Below are 16504 nucleotides of genomic sequence, written 5' to 3'. Positions count from 1 at the left end.
ACAATTATTTACTCTAGTTCCCTGTTTAGATGAAGACACACTTGACGGTCACAAAAATCTCAATTTCTACAGAGTCACAAATATTTTTATATGCAACAACATCTACAGATATAACAAAAAGATCTCGGGACCTGTAATACACTGGTTTTAAATTCAATATAGGTTACTCTCTTCAACTGAGTCGCCAAACACTTTGGGTCTAATTTAATCAAACCAGTGACAAAAGACTCAAGGTTTTCTGCTAAGCGGTGTGTTAAATCAGACTCATTGAAACCAAGAGCGTATCCCAGATTCAAGACTGTTTAACTAAGAATTCAACTTAGCATTTACAGATGAACAACATGGTAAACGTAAGTTAGAAATCGTCTAGACTGTCAAAACTGCTTGCAGTAGTTGAGTAAGTCAGAAATTTCTAGAACCTTTCATTTGCTTTCCCATTTGTACATTGGCAAATAAATATATCTTCCAGTTTATCTGTTTGTTTTTACCAGCCATTGGATGACTTGCAGTGGATATTTGCTCCCATACTGATCAGCTGTTCTACTTGGCTCAGAAAGCCTCTCCCTGAAGCAATCATGAGTGCAGTCGCGCTGGTTTCACTGTGCCTATAATCAACTGAGAAGTACAAATCAGAAACACCAATACAAATTACGCTATTTTTCCATCTAAACGTAGCACGAATATGACTTCCAAAACACAGCCCAAAGAGGAGTTTTCTCTCTTCTTCCTACGAGACAGCGATTTTAACAGTATTTGAGAAACGTAACATCTGCCAGTACTTCTGAGTAAGTACAACAACAAATAAGTACAGGATTCATTACATCTGCTAACCCTGTTCAGTTTTTCAATAGGCTCCTTTTCCATAATGTAGTAAGATAATAAACTTACCACTAACATTTTCAGTTAAAATGAGATGGAACACTTGAGCAAACGAATCAACATCTTTATGCAACCAGATGTCAGAAAGACAAGAATCCATTTCTTTTATTAGCCATGGCTCAAGGCAATTTGAATCTTTTTCAGTCTGAAGACAAAAAATAATATTGAAAGATTCAGCTCTTCAAAGAGTTTTTCTTTACTTTCATGCATTAGAAACAAAGAATTTCAACAGTTAGTTTTCCAAGCAACAATGAGAAATACAGCATTCAGGTATCTACTAAAGCATCTATTGTATCATATGCAAGTACTTTAAACAATGGCAGCCTAGCCACTTGACCTAAACAAAAGTTGTGTACTACCCTCAGACCTGACAAGCACACTTCAGTTAGAGTAGCTCGTGCTAAAAAAAAAAGTTTTAAATTATATTAATATCCTCTACAGAAATAATATCTTTAGAAAATAGATTTTACACGAGCAGCAATACTATAAGCCAGAGTTAAACACCTCTTCCAACAAAGGGAAAAACTTACCAGTTGATTAAATACTGTGTCACCACTATCATCCAACAGATTATAGTCTTCAGGTGCACTTGGGACAGATCTTTGCCTCTGAGATTCCAGTTTGCTACTACTTTCTTGAGCAGAACACCATTCGGTAAGAGTGCTTTGCTGTTTTTCTTCTAGAATGCATAAAGTATTTCCAAAGAAAGTTTTACAGCCATCTTAATATCCATTATTTTCAGATACAAAAAGAAGTTCCCATCAAGTCAAAGTTTTACCCATCCGATCTCTTTTATATAATCTAGAACGTTGCTACCACTCCAACATAAATTCCAGTTGGCACACCCAAAGTGTGCCATTGCAAACATCTGCTCTAAGAACACTGAGAAAAAATCAGTTATCTGAGCTGAGCGACACTGTACACAGTTAAGACTGCATGCTATAACTTTAGTTTGGGCACTTTTTTAAAAAAATACACACTAAGACCATTACTTTCAGTCATCAGGAAAACTTCGCAAATAACGTACCTACTTAATCAGTTGAAAAACAACTACATTATGTTCAAGTGTGTAAATGCTTCTCAGTTGCACAGATGAAATACATCTATTTCTGAAGAACGCAATGAAAAATGTTACTAATAGAAACCACTTCTATGCACGATATACAAAATCGTGTATTCTTTAATGGCTGCACTGCACTGAATTTTGCACCCAAGGGACAGCAACTAGTATCTTCTGCTTCTATAAACAAAGCCCCAAATCAGATGGAATGCTACTCCGTAATAATTAGGAAAAATATAACATTTAACAACTGAAAGCAAAAAGAACAGAATCACTGAAAGAAAATTTGAGGGGGTTTTGTGATTCTTGGTTTTTCTTTTAAGTTACATAATCCAGATGAATAATGCAAACCCATCATTCAATGAGACTCAGGCCAACCCTAATAATTAAAAACTCCACCAACCTCGCTGCTTCTCCTTTTTGTACTTTACCATCTCTTTGTTTGTATACCCAGTGCTTCGTAAAATGTCCTCCAGAAACAACTCTTTAACTTCAAAAGGTCTTCCTTGTACTGAAAGTAGAAGTCATTAACAAAACATTAGCTATTCCCTAGCATCACTTATAATCTCCATCTTCAAAAAACATTTTTGTCAACGTTAAACATCAAACAAACATTATTAGGGCCTTATTCAAGGAATTACTACTTTATTTGAAAAGTATGGTAAGAATATCTTCAGTAGGAGTTCATTTTCTAAGATTACCGGACCAAAACCCAAAACATTTCAAAAGGAAAACATCTACTGGGTGCCTTGTTTCTCATTAACCTCTTCAATTCTAGTAAGTGTTATAGCAGGAGATGCTCACAAGTCTTAGTTAGTAATAGCAATTTCATAAACATAAGAACAAAAAAATAGCCGTTTTTGTTTAAGGTCACAGAAAAGAATTCACTGTGTAAGACTGCCAACTGGATTATAAAACACAACAGCAATGGATGTAGCTTTAGTGCAAGATCCCACAAGCAGTCTGCCACCTTTGCATTAAAATACTTTTCTCGTTAGAAGTACATAAGGAGGTGGGACTTCTCTTAATTCCCTCAATCCTTGAACCAAATCGGTCTTTCTTTACTGAATACTTCCACATAAATGAGACATTTCAATGGTCTTTACCTCCTAATTTAAACTAATTTCTTTTTCAGTATCACTCTCTTCTAGAGCTTATTTATAGACATTAAAGAATTGTTTTTCACAGGAAGAATTCAAACCTCTAGAATTTGATTTCTGGTCTCTTAGCAGACATTCACCACTACTGAATTGAAATCACCCAGGACTTGCCTTTTTCCAGAAAGAACAAGCTACAATTCACGTATTTTTAGAAGCCATCATGGAGTAAGCCTTCCAACACTGACTACGTGTACTACAAGAACCACAACCTGTGGTTGGGATTTTGACAGATAAATTGTTGAAGGAGGATCAAATCTTTTTAATTACATTAACCGATAAAGTATCTAAACTCTCTTTATTCTTAAATTCTCTCTGAAGTAGATGCAAATAGTTAAGAAACAACAAAAATGATCAAATAAGAAGCACTGCTGTAACACTCGGTCTATTTAACATGCTCCCTTGCTCACAATGGTTCACTGCAGCTTAATAGTATCTTTTAAATATGAATATACCTGCCCCAAGACTTAAAGTTTACATAAATACTTACTGTGTATTACTGGGCAACTTCCAAAATACCTAATAAAGAGATTTGCATCTAGAGCAGCACTAGAAATAATTAATTTTAAGTTAGTCTGTTTTTGCAACACATCTCTCAGTTTTATTAACAGGAAGTCACTGAACCTATCCCTCTCATGTACTTCGTCCTATAACAAAAGGGAAAAAAACAACAGACTCAAGATTAGAACTTTTCACAAATACAAACTGATTTTAAAACTAAACCATGTAATTTTCTGATACATTGTAGATGCATTAAAATGTGTCAGTCTAGTTCAGTAAGGAGTTCATTTAAAACTACCCAAAAGTCAACAAATAATTCAAAAAGTTTTATGCATGTATTAGAGCAAACTGCACTGGTAATGAACAAGCCACGTACACCTTGGTTTCAGAGGTTAAAGTGAACTTCTGAAATTTTTCTAACTCTTATCTTTGAATTTTATTTTGAAGAGGACAAACCACTAATCCTACAAATCTTATTTTCATAAATTGGTGACCATTTAAAAATAAAGTATGATACCACGTGATCAGAAAAAAGTTATGATTGCTTAGAGCATAAGTCATGCACAAAGTTTATCATCATGACTGATTAACCATCTTTGTTGGTGTCTTCTGCTTAGTTTTGTATTATGAATACATGAAGCAGGGATCGAAATGCAACGGGCTTAGGCTGAACTCAAGAAGGTATACATCATTTTCACACTTCTTCCCATGTTGATAAATAGGCAGGCACCTACAATTATCATCAATTTTTCTGTATTCAGCAGTGGACACTTAATCTTGCAGTGAACACTCTGGTTCCACTGACTTATCAAACTCCCCAGTGAGAATATTCACACAATTGTCAGTGAACACAGGTTAATATTCCTCTGCTGAAAATTAGATTACTCATTACCTAAAAAGATTTGGACAAAAAAGTGGACTGCAAACCCGCTACTACTCAAACAAGTGCATGATACAAGAAATTCTGATTGATTCGTAGGTACCCAAGCCTCCCTAAGCTTATCTGCTTTCTGGCAGAGACAGTTTGGAAACATTTACAGCTCTGTCCTTCACAACTGCATCACGATTCCAAAATTAGGTACTGACTTGAACCTCAATGAAGACATTTTACACAGAAAAAAACAGCATATGCTGTAATACTCAGGAAGCCTTTAACATTAAACTCAGTCTAACCCAACCTGAAATGTTCAGCTAATTAAGACAACTCGGATCTCCTTTTCCAATTAACAAGTAATACATACTGCTCCACCTCCCACGAAATACAACAGGGCTCTTACCACTATAACATGTGTCACAGTTGATAGGGTGCTGTCTCCTGCCATTAGCGTGCGAAGCAGGATGCCATTAGTGCAAAACGTCAAGAGCGTCTTTGGAGAAACCCTGCAGAAGAGTTCATAAAGATACTGCAGTTGTTTCTAACTTTTAAATACTGCTACCTTCCCACTCTTTGCTGAAAACCAAAGGACTGAAAAGCTGCTCACCGGAAGTGGAATTACAGTTCACTCACCAAAGAATACACACATAGAATTTGTTTTTAAACCACACCTATTCCTAGAGAATTCCCACAGAATCTTAAGTGCTTATACAGCAACATTTCAGACAATTAATTCATTAACAAAGTAAGAAACCAAACTGCTTCAAATACATAAGCAAATGAAACTGAACCTTGAGAATCTCCCCATGTTGTTTAATTCACTAGAAAATTCAGTGTGGACTGGTTTGGAAAAACAGGCTCCAATTCTTCAGCATATGCTTAGATACCGTCTTCCTATTTGCCCGTATGTGGTGCGTTGACCCCGACTGGATGCCAGGAGCCCACCAAAGCCACTCTAGCAGTACCCTCCTCAGCTGGGCAGCAGAGAGAAAATATAAAAAGGGTTCATGGGTTGAGAAAAGGACAAGGGGAGATCACTCCACAGTTACCACCGCGGGCAAAAAACAGACTCAACCTGGGGAAATTATTTTAATTTATTATCAATCAAATCAGAGTAGGATAATAAGAAATAGAAACAAACATTAAAGCACCTGCACCCCACCCCTGCTCTTCTTACTGGGCTTCACTTTACTTCCAAACTCTCTAACTCCTCCCCCTTGAGTGGTGCAGTGGGACAGAGAATCGGGGTTGTGACCAGGGTACTCATGGGGGACTTCCAACCACCCTGACGTCTGTTGGGAGGGACAACTCCCAAAAGCATAAACAATCCAGGAAGTTCCTAGAGTGTGCTGATGACAACTTCCAAGTAATCAAGGAACCAACAAGGAGAGGCACTATGCTGGACCTTGTCCTCTCCAACAAGGAAGGGCTGGTGACAGATGCTAAGCTCAAGGGCAGCCTTGCTTGTAGCGACCATGAAGTGGTGGAGTTCAAGGTCCTTAGGGCAGCAAGGTGGGCTACCAGCAAGCTTACTACCCTTGACTTCGGAAGGGCAGATTTCAGCCTCTTCAGGCATCTGTTCAAGAGAGTGTAATGGAATAACACCTTGGAGGGAAGAAGGGCCCATAAAAGCTGGCTGATATTTAAGGATCACCTCCTCCAGACCCAAAAGCAATGCTTCCCTACTAAGAGTCAGGTTAAAATTCCAGGAGGCCACGGTGGAGGAGCAAGCAGCTCCTAGAAAAGCTCAAACTCAAGTAGGAAGCATACAGGGGGTGGAAACTAGGGCAGATACCCTGGAAGGACTACAGAGAGGCTGTCCGAGCAGCCAGGGATCAGGTTAGGAGAGCCAAATCCCACTTACAATTAAAGCTTCGACAGGTATGCTGGGGAAAAAAAGGACAACCAAGGAAAACGTAGGCCCTCTCCTGAAGGAAAAAGGAGACCTAGCTACACAGGATATCGAGACGGCTGAGGTTCTCTATGACTTCTCTGCATCAGTCTCCTCTGGCAAGTGCTCCAGCCTCTACATTTCTTCTCTGTAAGACATCACCTTAGTTGCTATCACACGTGTATTTTTTTTTTTAAGTTTGGAATTCACCCCTTCCCTTAAAAATCCTCTGACATTAAATTCAAGGAACATATCCAACACAGATTATCCATCTCCACTCTCTTTCACAGCCTTCCAGAAATCGTCCTGGAGCTAATAGACTCCTTTATAAAGACCTCCAGCTCACATCTTCTTTGCCCGAGCTGGAAATACTATCTGCACAGTTCAAAGAATCTAGAAACCACAACACACTCTTCAGACTTCAATCCATTCCTGCTCTCTTGTAGGAACAAATTCCTCTGGTGACCTAGAAATCTCCACTTTTTTTATCACTCACTGCACTAAACATACGAGTTGGAAAAGAATAAATACACCCCACACTGTATCAGTAAAGAATGCTCTATCTTCCAAGCTTGCAGACCTCTAGCTTTTACTAGGCTGCATCCCTAATACACTGCAGTTCCAATGTACACAAGAATAAAGACACCAACACAGGATCAATTTGCTTTAAGAAATATCACCAGTACCTGCTTTCTAGTCGGATTTGATAGCCAACTGTCTGGCCAATCTTTTCTCTCCTTTCTGCTGCCACTCTTTCAGCCACAGCAACAGCTGCCAAACGTCTCGGCTGAGTGCAAAATATACGACAGGGCGTTCCATTTTTGTAACAGTCGTCAAGGAGGAACTGAGGAATCTGTAAAGAAGTTGTTTCAATTTACTTTTTAAGTTTGATAAAGTTACAGCTTTTGGACTGCCTCTCAGTATCACACATGTTGCAGAAGGATTCACAATAGAATTATCATTGCAAACATTCTTGAAGGGGCAGAAAGACAGGAAAAACAAATTCCTGATTTTAAGTTTAATCTGGTTAAAAAAATATATTAAATGAAACTGCTCTCCTGCTTCAGAGAAATCTATAAAAAACCCCTGCAGTTAATCTTTTATTTTGACACGGTAATACTCTAGAATATTCTGGCTACTAAGAACAGAATTAGTTTTAGAAGGAAGTCACGGCTACTTTCCCTTCAATATTTTATATTATTTTAATGAAAAACTAGTATCTATCAGAAAACCGTGCAGAACCATTGAAACTTCTAGTAAGCCTCTGCTGGCTCAGCATTTCAAAAGCGAGAAAGCGAATCAGAACACAAGACTTTCAACTCTACACGAAAAACCAAAGGCTTAAAGCTACCATAAAGAAATCCCTTATTACATAAACATTCCAAAATTGGCATAAGTTTTGTAGAAATACTGTTATCCTTTTCATTTCATTCAAGAAACATTACCTGAGTAGTTTTTCCTGATCCAGTCTCTCCTACAATTAAAACAACTTTATTGTCCTTTATGATTTTGATAATTTCTTCCTGTTTTTCAAAAACTGGCAGTGACTGCCTGAAGCAATCAAACTCCGACTCCCCTCTTTTCACTGGGACCTGTGGGATACCATTGTTAAGTCGCCCGCTTGTCTTGCTCACTTCCCTGTTTTCTGTAAAGAGAATTCAACAATTTACTTGGACAGGTAGAAAAGAAGGTCATTAATACATTCCTTAAAAATCAAACAGTAAATGAACATTCCCGATTTATATGCATCTCTGTAGATAAAGTGACAAACCCATCACACATTTAAAAGCCATATTTATAGCTCTCATCCTGTTATGGTGCTTGAAAGAAAAATTATTCAAAGGAGTCATTATCTTCATACATGTTTTACACAAAAAAGACTATCCCAGAGTATTATTGCTCAAAGTCAAAAAAGATCGTGAAGAGCAAAAGGAGAAACAGAAACTAAGCCTGAGAAAAGCAACCTGGCATATTCTCATGGCCTTTGTATCGTGTCTAGAAAAACTCAGTGCATAGTTAAACACTTAAGTTACTCCAAACTGACAAGCACGTCTTCTGAGGAAAAGGTAACTTCACCTGATTCATACGCCTTCCTTCACATCCTCCCTGCTCTCATATGACCTCCTGTCAGTCAGTCTTACATAAACTATCGCTCCAGCCTGTAAGATTTCCTTTACAACACACAAACTGAACCACGCCACATCTAGACCCCTCGACCCACACAGCACAGTATTAGATGTATTAGATAGCAACACCTAAGTACGCAAAGAACCAGCACGTCTTGAGAGAAGACTGCTTCAAATTCAGTGTTGTAAATGTTATTTGATGATTCCTTAAAAATTATTTTCCAGCATGAATTGTCATAAATCAGAAATATCCAATGAAACATGATACATCTTTACAAGTGTTTTCTGTGCACCACACACAGCTCTGCGCAAAGAAGCACAACTCAACTCCTAGCACTCAACTGCTACAGCAATAACCTTGTTAAAAGCACCGTCTAAAAAACCCACAGCGTATTAGAAGTTTGTGTTCCAGCGAACTCTTTCATATTGTAGAAATTCAGAAGTCTAGACAGTAGCTTCCTCTGGAAAAAATCCATTTTAGAAGACAGCGAAACAAAAAATTAGCGTTTTTTACCAAGAACTTTCATTTCTTCAAGCAGACAGTCACTCATTTTCGTATAAGGGTGTTCTTACATGGCAATCACGGTAACACTTGTCTCTTCAATTTCACCTCCCATTTCAGAAAGCTACTTCCAAATAAATCTGGTTGGAAGTGGCTTAAAGACTCAAAAATAAATTGACACACGGGAGACGGTGGAACGCGGCTGACATGAATTCCTATGTCCCTCACTACAACAGTTTTGACAGACTCCATATTAACAGTTAAGATTCAAGAAAATTGGCAGACTTGTTTGCAGAGGAGAGCGTCAGTTGGGAGGGGAAAGGAGACAGAAAAGAAAGGGGTTTGTTTTGGGGATGGGTTGGCAATTGCTGCCTTTTTTTAAACAGTACTGATTCACAAGTCCCTATCCGAAGACACACTGAACATACCAGATTCAACAGCACGAGCATTTCCTCGCTCTGTCTTCGGCAGAAGTTCTGTTCGTTCTTTACTGGTGACAGGAAATCTCTGAATTAAACTCCGGATCGCATGTTTTGTGCTGGGAGCCAAGCAACAAGTCATAACTGCATGTGTCAGTTCTGATCCATCTTTCTTCCTTACAGTCAGGTATCGATTCGCCCCTTTTCTGGGAGAAAAAAAAATAATATTTTAGGAATAAGTAAACCTATTTACCTCCATGTAATGATCTCTGACCATAACTCTTTCCAGTTAGCTAGCAGGTTATTTTCCAATATAATGTCCTGAAACTTCCAAAGCATGCACTACGTAGCAGAACACACACCAAAGCAACAGCAGCATCCACAACATCCACCGTCAAACCCATCCTCTACTCACACGAGGTTGTGTAGCACACACACACTACAGGCTCTGGATGACTATGCCCAGCACAGCCTTACAACTAGGCCTTGGTAACTGCTCCACTACCTTTCTGTTAAAGGTCGATCACTACATTTGCTTCACAAAAGACAGTCAGCTCCATCAATTACTTTGCTCTATTATTCCTATGATTGTGACTATTTTCTTGTATTGCAATTATTATATTGCTTTCATCTCAACCCATGGGTTACCCACCTTTACATTTCCAATTCTCTCCCCCATGCCCGGGGGGTCAGGAGAAAGTAAGTGAGCAGTTGCATGACGTTTAGTAGCCTGTTGCGTTAAAACCACAACAGGTATGTTTGTTTAACTCAGAAGAAAAACCTAAGAACAGAAAATATTGTCCTATGCTTCCCAAGTAACAGCTCCCGCCCTTACTCCAGGAAAAGGTTCTTCACTGACAGGCTGGTGGGTCACTGGAACAGGCTCCCCAAGGAGGTGCTCACAGCACTCAAGACTGTGAACAGCTCAAGGAACGCCTGGACGGCACCCTTAGGTATATGGTTTACTTTCAGGTACTTCTGCAAGGACCAGGAAGTTGGACTTGAGGGATCCTACGATTCTTTGAAAACAACCACCAAAACTACCACAGAATCTACAAGGGAGCTGCTCAGAGAAACAAAGCTCTACAGAGAAGGAACTTGGATCCAGAAAGAGTTTGACAGTTACAGTTAAGCACAGACACCACTCGGTCCGAGCACATTCCTCTTAGCCACTGATGCACACCTGACACGGCCTTCTAGCACTCCACGCTCCAAAAATACAACGCACAGATACAAAGCCTGGCCAAATGTATCGTCTCAAGCACTTGTGGCAAAAATCACACTGGAAGCGTATCTTCCTTTGAACAGCACTACGCTTGAATGAGACCTTCTGAAACCAAGCTACACCTTCAACATTGCGCTGAACAGCACTTACTCCCTACTGACGCGTAGATCGGAAAACCAGCATTTTACGCTGCTTTTGCAAGAATCGTGAAGTATCGTCAAACATGAGGAACAGCAAATGGCGCTACAGGCATAAAAACAGTTCTACATTACAAGTTATACATACATGACACTCCATCTGCCAGGGCCTTTCCTGGAAGCTTCCCTTTCCTGGTGCTTTGCAACCTGAACTGCCAAGGGAAACGGATTCTCAGCTTTCAGGGAAGCTCACCAGGTCTATAAACATGACTTTTCTCTTCAAAAGATCAGAGCAGGGTAAGAGACAGAAACATCTTACCTGCGTAACAACCCTCTTCTCCTGCACTTCTCAACAGAAGTACCTCATACCTCAAGACAGGAGATTCTACTAAAAACTCTTAGGCACACAACAGCGCATGAAAAACACAACAGGCCCTGGTGAGAAATAACGGACCCCCAAAATCCCCGAAGCAGTACAAGGGCAAGCTACCTCAAACACAAGTGGTTAAGCAAAGCACAAAGACACTTTTATCTTAAACTTTTCTCTCTGGTACTATTCCCTGCAACATGCAGGATGTGCTAGAAACACAGAACATTTCATGCCAGCCATAGAATTCCATACATGTGAACAAAAAAATAAAGTCAGACATAAAATCAGACTCCAGCTTACCCTTTGCTTTTCGATATCAGTCCCAGAGACTGACACAGCCGGTGAACAAATGCTCTTTCGGTACTAGTGAAAGAAGAAGGAAACTCCATTTCTACAAAGATAACAGAAAAGCAAACATAAAAACCAAGCACGCAGGACTTCTGACGTATTTATGACCAAACCTGCCGAGCTCTTCCGCAAACAGGACCAACACTGCCGGGCTTCCGCACCCGCAAGCGCCGCAGGGCTCACTGCCGAGCCGCGCTGCCGGGGCAGCAAGGAGCCGCGGGGAGGCTTCACCCGGCCCACCCACGGAGAGCCCCCGCTCCAGGCACCCGTCACCCCCGCGCCGGGCCTCGCCTCCCGCCCCGGCCCGGCCCAGGCGCTCCCCGCCGCCCCGGCCCCCGCAGCCCAGCGCCCGTCTCGCCCCAGCCCGCCGCGACAGGCCCGCCCGCCCCTCCGCCGGGCCGCCCTCCGCACACACACCCCTTGCCCCGCGGCCGCGCTGCCGCCACGCACCTTTCTCCTCTCCGTACTGAAACCGCTCCAGGGCGAGGTTCACCGCGATCTCCACCTCCTCGTCGACGCGGATATCCTTCAGCCCCTTGCCTCGGCCGCGGCCCGCCGCGGGGCCGCCGGAGCCGGCCGTGCCAGGGGCACCCGAGCCCCCGCCGGGCTGCCGCGGGGAGACGCCGCCGGGCCACGACATGGTTCGCGGCGGGGCCGCACGGCACGGCACGGCACGGCACGGCAGAGAGGGCAGCGGCCGCCGCCAACCGCTGCGGGCGGAGACACGTCCCGCAGCGCCGAGCGGCCCGCGCGCCGGGCGGGGCGGCAGGAGGGGCTGCCCGGCCCCCGCGCCCGCTGCCGCGCGGAGCGGGCTCCGCCCCGGGCTCCGCCCCGGGCGCGGGGCGCGGTGCAGCCGCAGCGGGCGGGCGCAGGCGCCAACCGGCGGAGCCGCGCGCGCCTTCCCGCCCCGCGCCCCGCCCCGCCCCGCGCCCCGCCCCTTTGTTTCTGCCCACGTTCTTAGATAGGGTAGCTTACATATATTCTTTACACATTTTCTGGTACTAAAAATTCCTGGCTGTAGAATTTCCTATTAAAATGAAGAACTTGTAAGACACTTAAAAATCCCGTTTCCTGGTTTGCCTTCGGGGTAAGGCTTACACAAAACAAGTAATGGCTGGAGGAAGGGTTACTTCCTTCTATCACTATGTGTCCTTCTATCACCCCATATGTACTTTTATTAGAAGCATTAAAAGGCAGCATACATCTATCTCTTCAAATACAACTCCACATCCTTATTTCACCCTCCTTAGAAACACTTTTACTATGTAGCAGTTTTTTCTGGCTTCTTTTTACTTTGCAGAATGTTTTCTTTCTTGTGAGTACTATAAAATTCCACAGAAGATGTTACTAGCGAGATAAAAAAGAACTGCACGTTTATGAAACGAAATTATCCGTTATGCACTGTATAACTTCGCTTTGTGAATTTGACTGCAAAATACTGTCTTGGTGATTTAAAAAAATATTTGTTATCTCTTGAAATACGATGGTCATTAGGTGACTAGGTGTATTTTCTAATGGTTAATTTATAAATAAATTAAAATGTGTGGAACATCAAATGTTCTGTATTAATTGCACTGTATCGAGTGCTTTAAAATCAAACTGTTTACTGTAATATTTGTAACATGTTCCTAATGCCTGACATTTACTGCTCTCTCGGAATATGAAGTATTTTCTTACTTTGGCAGAAGTAATGGTGCATAATCACAAAGAATTCCATTATTTTGATTGTGAGAGATCAGGTCCAAGTGTGCCAGTCTTGGCACTACCTCCCAGCTGTTTGCTGCTATATTCTCATTTTTCTGTCATTGCTGAATAACTAGGTAATTGGTAACTCTTAAAATGTGCTGTGTTTATAAATGTGTCCTGAGATGCTAGGATGTACAAAAAAAGAAAGGGAGGGGAATGATGAAGCAGCTTGTTTCCATTTGCTGGCTGAGGAAAGGGTGTAACACTACTGCTTCATCAGTGAAGCGTAGTCCAGGGCCTAAGTACCACATACAGCTGAAAAACAGTGGGTAGCAAATTGGTTTAAATCAGCTATATAGCCTATCAGATTGCTCTGTCTTTATAGGGGTGTGTCACCAGTACCCCCTGTTCCCGACCCCTGGTACTGTGGTTAGCATAACTAACCCCATTTTATGTTTTGGCAAGCAGCCAATCTCTGTTCCCTTTCCCTCATTATCAGCCCCTGAAGGTTCTGTGCACCAAGCAGACAAGCCAAAGAGATTTCTTTTTCCCCTCGTCACCCACCTCAAGGTTCTTGGGCTCCAGACCAACTCCTGCCTCCCTTGGTGGCCTCAAGCGTCCCAGGCCCCAGCCAAGCCAGTGGTGGTGACGACCCCATCACAGCTCAGGGCAGCGTAACGGCGCCCACAGCACTGTCCATAAAATCAGGCAGTCACGGGTCCTGAGTGGGGAACTTGGACCAGAACTGCTGCTGGACAGTGAGACCAGGGACACCTCCAGTGGCCGGGACACCTCCACCATCCTCTTCTTCCTCTGTAGATTGAGTGAGCAACTTCACAGAATCACAGAAAGTTTGGAGTTGGAAGGGACCTTAAAGATCATCAAGTTCCAACCCCCCTGCATGGGCAGGGACACCTCCCACTAGAACAGGCTGCTCAGAGCCCCATCCAACCTGCCCTTGAACACCTCCAGGGATGGAGCCCCCACAACATCCCTGGGCAGCCTGTTCCAGTATCTCACCACCCTTACACTGAAGAATTTCATCCTTATCTCTAACTTAAATCTCTCTTTTTTCAGTTTACAACCATTACCCCTTGTCCTCTCACTGCAAGCCCCTGTAAATAGTCCCTCCTCAGCTTTCCTGTAGGCCCCCTTCAGGTACTGGAAGGCCACTATGAGGCCCCCCTGGAGCCTTCTCTTCTTCGGGCTGAACAACCCCAGCTCCCTCAGCCTGTCCTCATAAGAGAGGTGCTCCAGGCGTTTGATCACTTTTGTGGTCCTTCTCTGAACAAACTTGTATTCTTTCATATGATTTTCGAGTCTAGATTATGACCATTATATTGATACAGCAAATTATATCTTAAGATCTGACTCTTCAGCAGAGCATCCATGTGATTAGAAATTGTAAGTTGTTGTATTGTAAATACTGTGTTACATTACTTTTAGATCGTGCTATATTGATTCTGCTTGTAGAAACACTGTGCCACTTTAATCACAAATTCTCTGCTATACTAATGATAATATCCCGTTAAGGAAATAAAGCTTTAATTGTAACTATGATTTTATGCTTGCCAGCATTCTGCTAAGGATCCCTAAAAGAATCTGTCTGTCCTCTTAGTGTCAGGTGACAGTGTGTCAGCCAGTTTACAGGGAAATACCTGTTAACCAAAAACTTTAGGGAGAAACAGGGAACTCCAGAAGGTGTGTTTGGCACAATTGGAAAAGAGTTGCATGTAGTATTTAGAAAACAGGAAGGAATAGAATCCTGAAGAATTGGACTCCTGATCCTGAGAAAGTTCTGTGTTGCACACCCTGGCTACCTTAAGCTACCTTGCTTAAAGGAATATTAAATTAAAACTTACTGCTTAAGGTACTGGTTGCTTTGTTTGTTGGCTTCAAAGGTTAATCTTAGAGTTCTGCAGCTGAAAGTTACATGGCAGGAAACTTTTTTCTTTTTTTGGTCAATTGATTGAGGTAATTTGACAGCTTTCTGTGTAGAGTCGCTTTAGCTGTTCTCTTCTGCAAAAACTATCTGTAGTTAAATTTTGAGAGGTGTACAATGGTTTTCTCTTTTTCAACACCTAACTTAATATAGTCTTGACTTTCAGAGATCACATGAACTTAAAACTCTGTTGATTTGGTGTGAAGTCTTAGGAATCCAGCACCTCTAGAAATCAGGTGTCTCTTGATCTTTCAGAGATCTCACATTTTGTATATATAAGTATTGGAGAATGACTGGAGCTAGCACTACTACAGCATTGTTATTAATTTTTGCAATGGCTGTACGGTATATTTTTCTACTTGCATTTGGACATCAGGGCATTATGGAAAGCTGATTGAAGAAATAATCTAATATCGATAAACTATGGATTAATTCAACTTAGATGAAAAAATATATATATAAAAAGACAGTTAAGATCCCTAGTTTCAAGAAGAAAAGCTAGAAACTCTCTTCCTTTGAGAAATACCAAGCCTGTTTTCCAAGAGGCAGCAGTACAAAGGTTTCATTCCTTTCCTTCCTTGTTCTCTTTTCCTAACTGTTTGGACACCACGCACACTTCCCACCAGGGACAGTGAGAATATACTTCCGGAAAGACTGTACCTTTTACTGCACAGCAGGTCCTTTCTTTTAAACATGGGGGGTTTTTGCTATCTGAAACTCACATTTTTTGCTGCAGGACTGAACTGCCATGTAATTCATAGCAGGCACCAGAGTGTGGGGAACTACAGCTCACAGTGCTGCTTCCCAACCAATGTAACGTATCTTTTTAAAAGTTAGATGTGGAATCACGATACAAGGTAGCAAGTTCAGCTGGTTTTACTGTCTCGCAGGCTGTACCACAGCTTGGATATCAGCTGTTCCTATCAGCTAGGAGGAACTGGTGCAAGTGATTTTTAATTAGGAAAAGTCAGAAATTACTGCGTGAAGTTTTCTTGGGACTTATCTTGAAGATGCAAAAATTAACTGCAACTGATCCCCAAGAAGGACAAACACTAGCTAAAGATTCAGAAAGGTCATTAGCAAGAAGCAGACAGAATATAAAGAATGCATTAATTCATGATTGGCAAAGAAAGCTACTGCACGAAGCGTTCGGATGAGAACAAAAGCTGGTGCCAACGGATAAATTTTGCTAGATTAGAGATGTGGGAGATTAGTTTTTAAAAAGGCAAAGGTAAAAACTGTCAGATAGCATCAGGATGGAGGGATGTCATTCTTGAAGATTCTCATTGCTGTGTTTTGGATCTGATCTTGTTACTTTGGAACTGGTGGCTTTGTCAAGAAATGCTGTTTTAGAACTCTGTGGGTAAGAATTTTAAGTCTTAAGAAG

General features: G+C 41.7%; 1 protein-coding gene across 3 annotated transcripts in view; it reads right to left on the bottom strand.

Annotated features, from left to right (window-relative positions):
- YTHDC2 (YTH N6-methyladenosine RNA binding protein C2) overlaps positions 1-12243 on the bottom strand; it is a 29944-nt gene extending 17701 nt beyond the window's left edge. For all 3 annotated transcript variants that reach the window (XM_051642604.1, XM_051642605.1, XM_051642606.1), the window contains exons 1-11: positions 11940-12243; positions 11442-11532; positions 9419-9615; positions 7808-8007; positions 7049-7215; positions 4875-4977; positions 3587-3743; positions 2343-2450; positions 1410-1558; positions 889-1024; positions 489-615 (exon numbers count right to left, since the gene is read on the bottom strand). In XM_051642604.1, coding sequence (XP_051498564.1) covers positions 489-615; positions 889-1024; positions 1410-1558; positions 2343-2450; positions 3587-3743; positions 4875-4977; positions 7049-7215; positions 7808-8007; positions 9419-9615; positions 11442-11532; positions 11940-12129 — 1625 coding nt within the window. In that variant the 5' untranslated portion in view covers positions 12130-12243. The remainder of the gene's footprint in view (positions 1-488; positions 616-888; positions 1025-1409; positions 1559-2342; positions 2451-3586; positions 3744-4874; positions 4978-7048; positions 7216-7807; positions 8008-9418; positions 9616-11441; positions 11533-11939) is intronic.
- Positions 12244-16504: the final 4261 nt, after the last annotated feature.

This window comes from Apus apus, chromosome Z (assembly GCF_020740795.1).
Source record: "Apus apus isolate bApuApu2 chromosome Z, bApuApu2.pri.cur, whole genome shotgun sequence".
NCBI classification, from domain to species: domain Eukaryota; kingdom Metazoa; phylum Chordata; class Aves; order Apodiformes; family Apodidae; genus Apus; species Apus apus.
The sequence above is the reverse complement of the archived record's forward strand: the minus strand, read 5'-3'. Positions and strand labels throughout refer to the sequence as shown.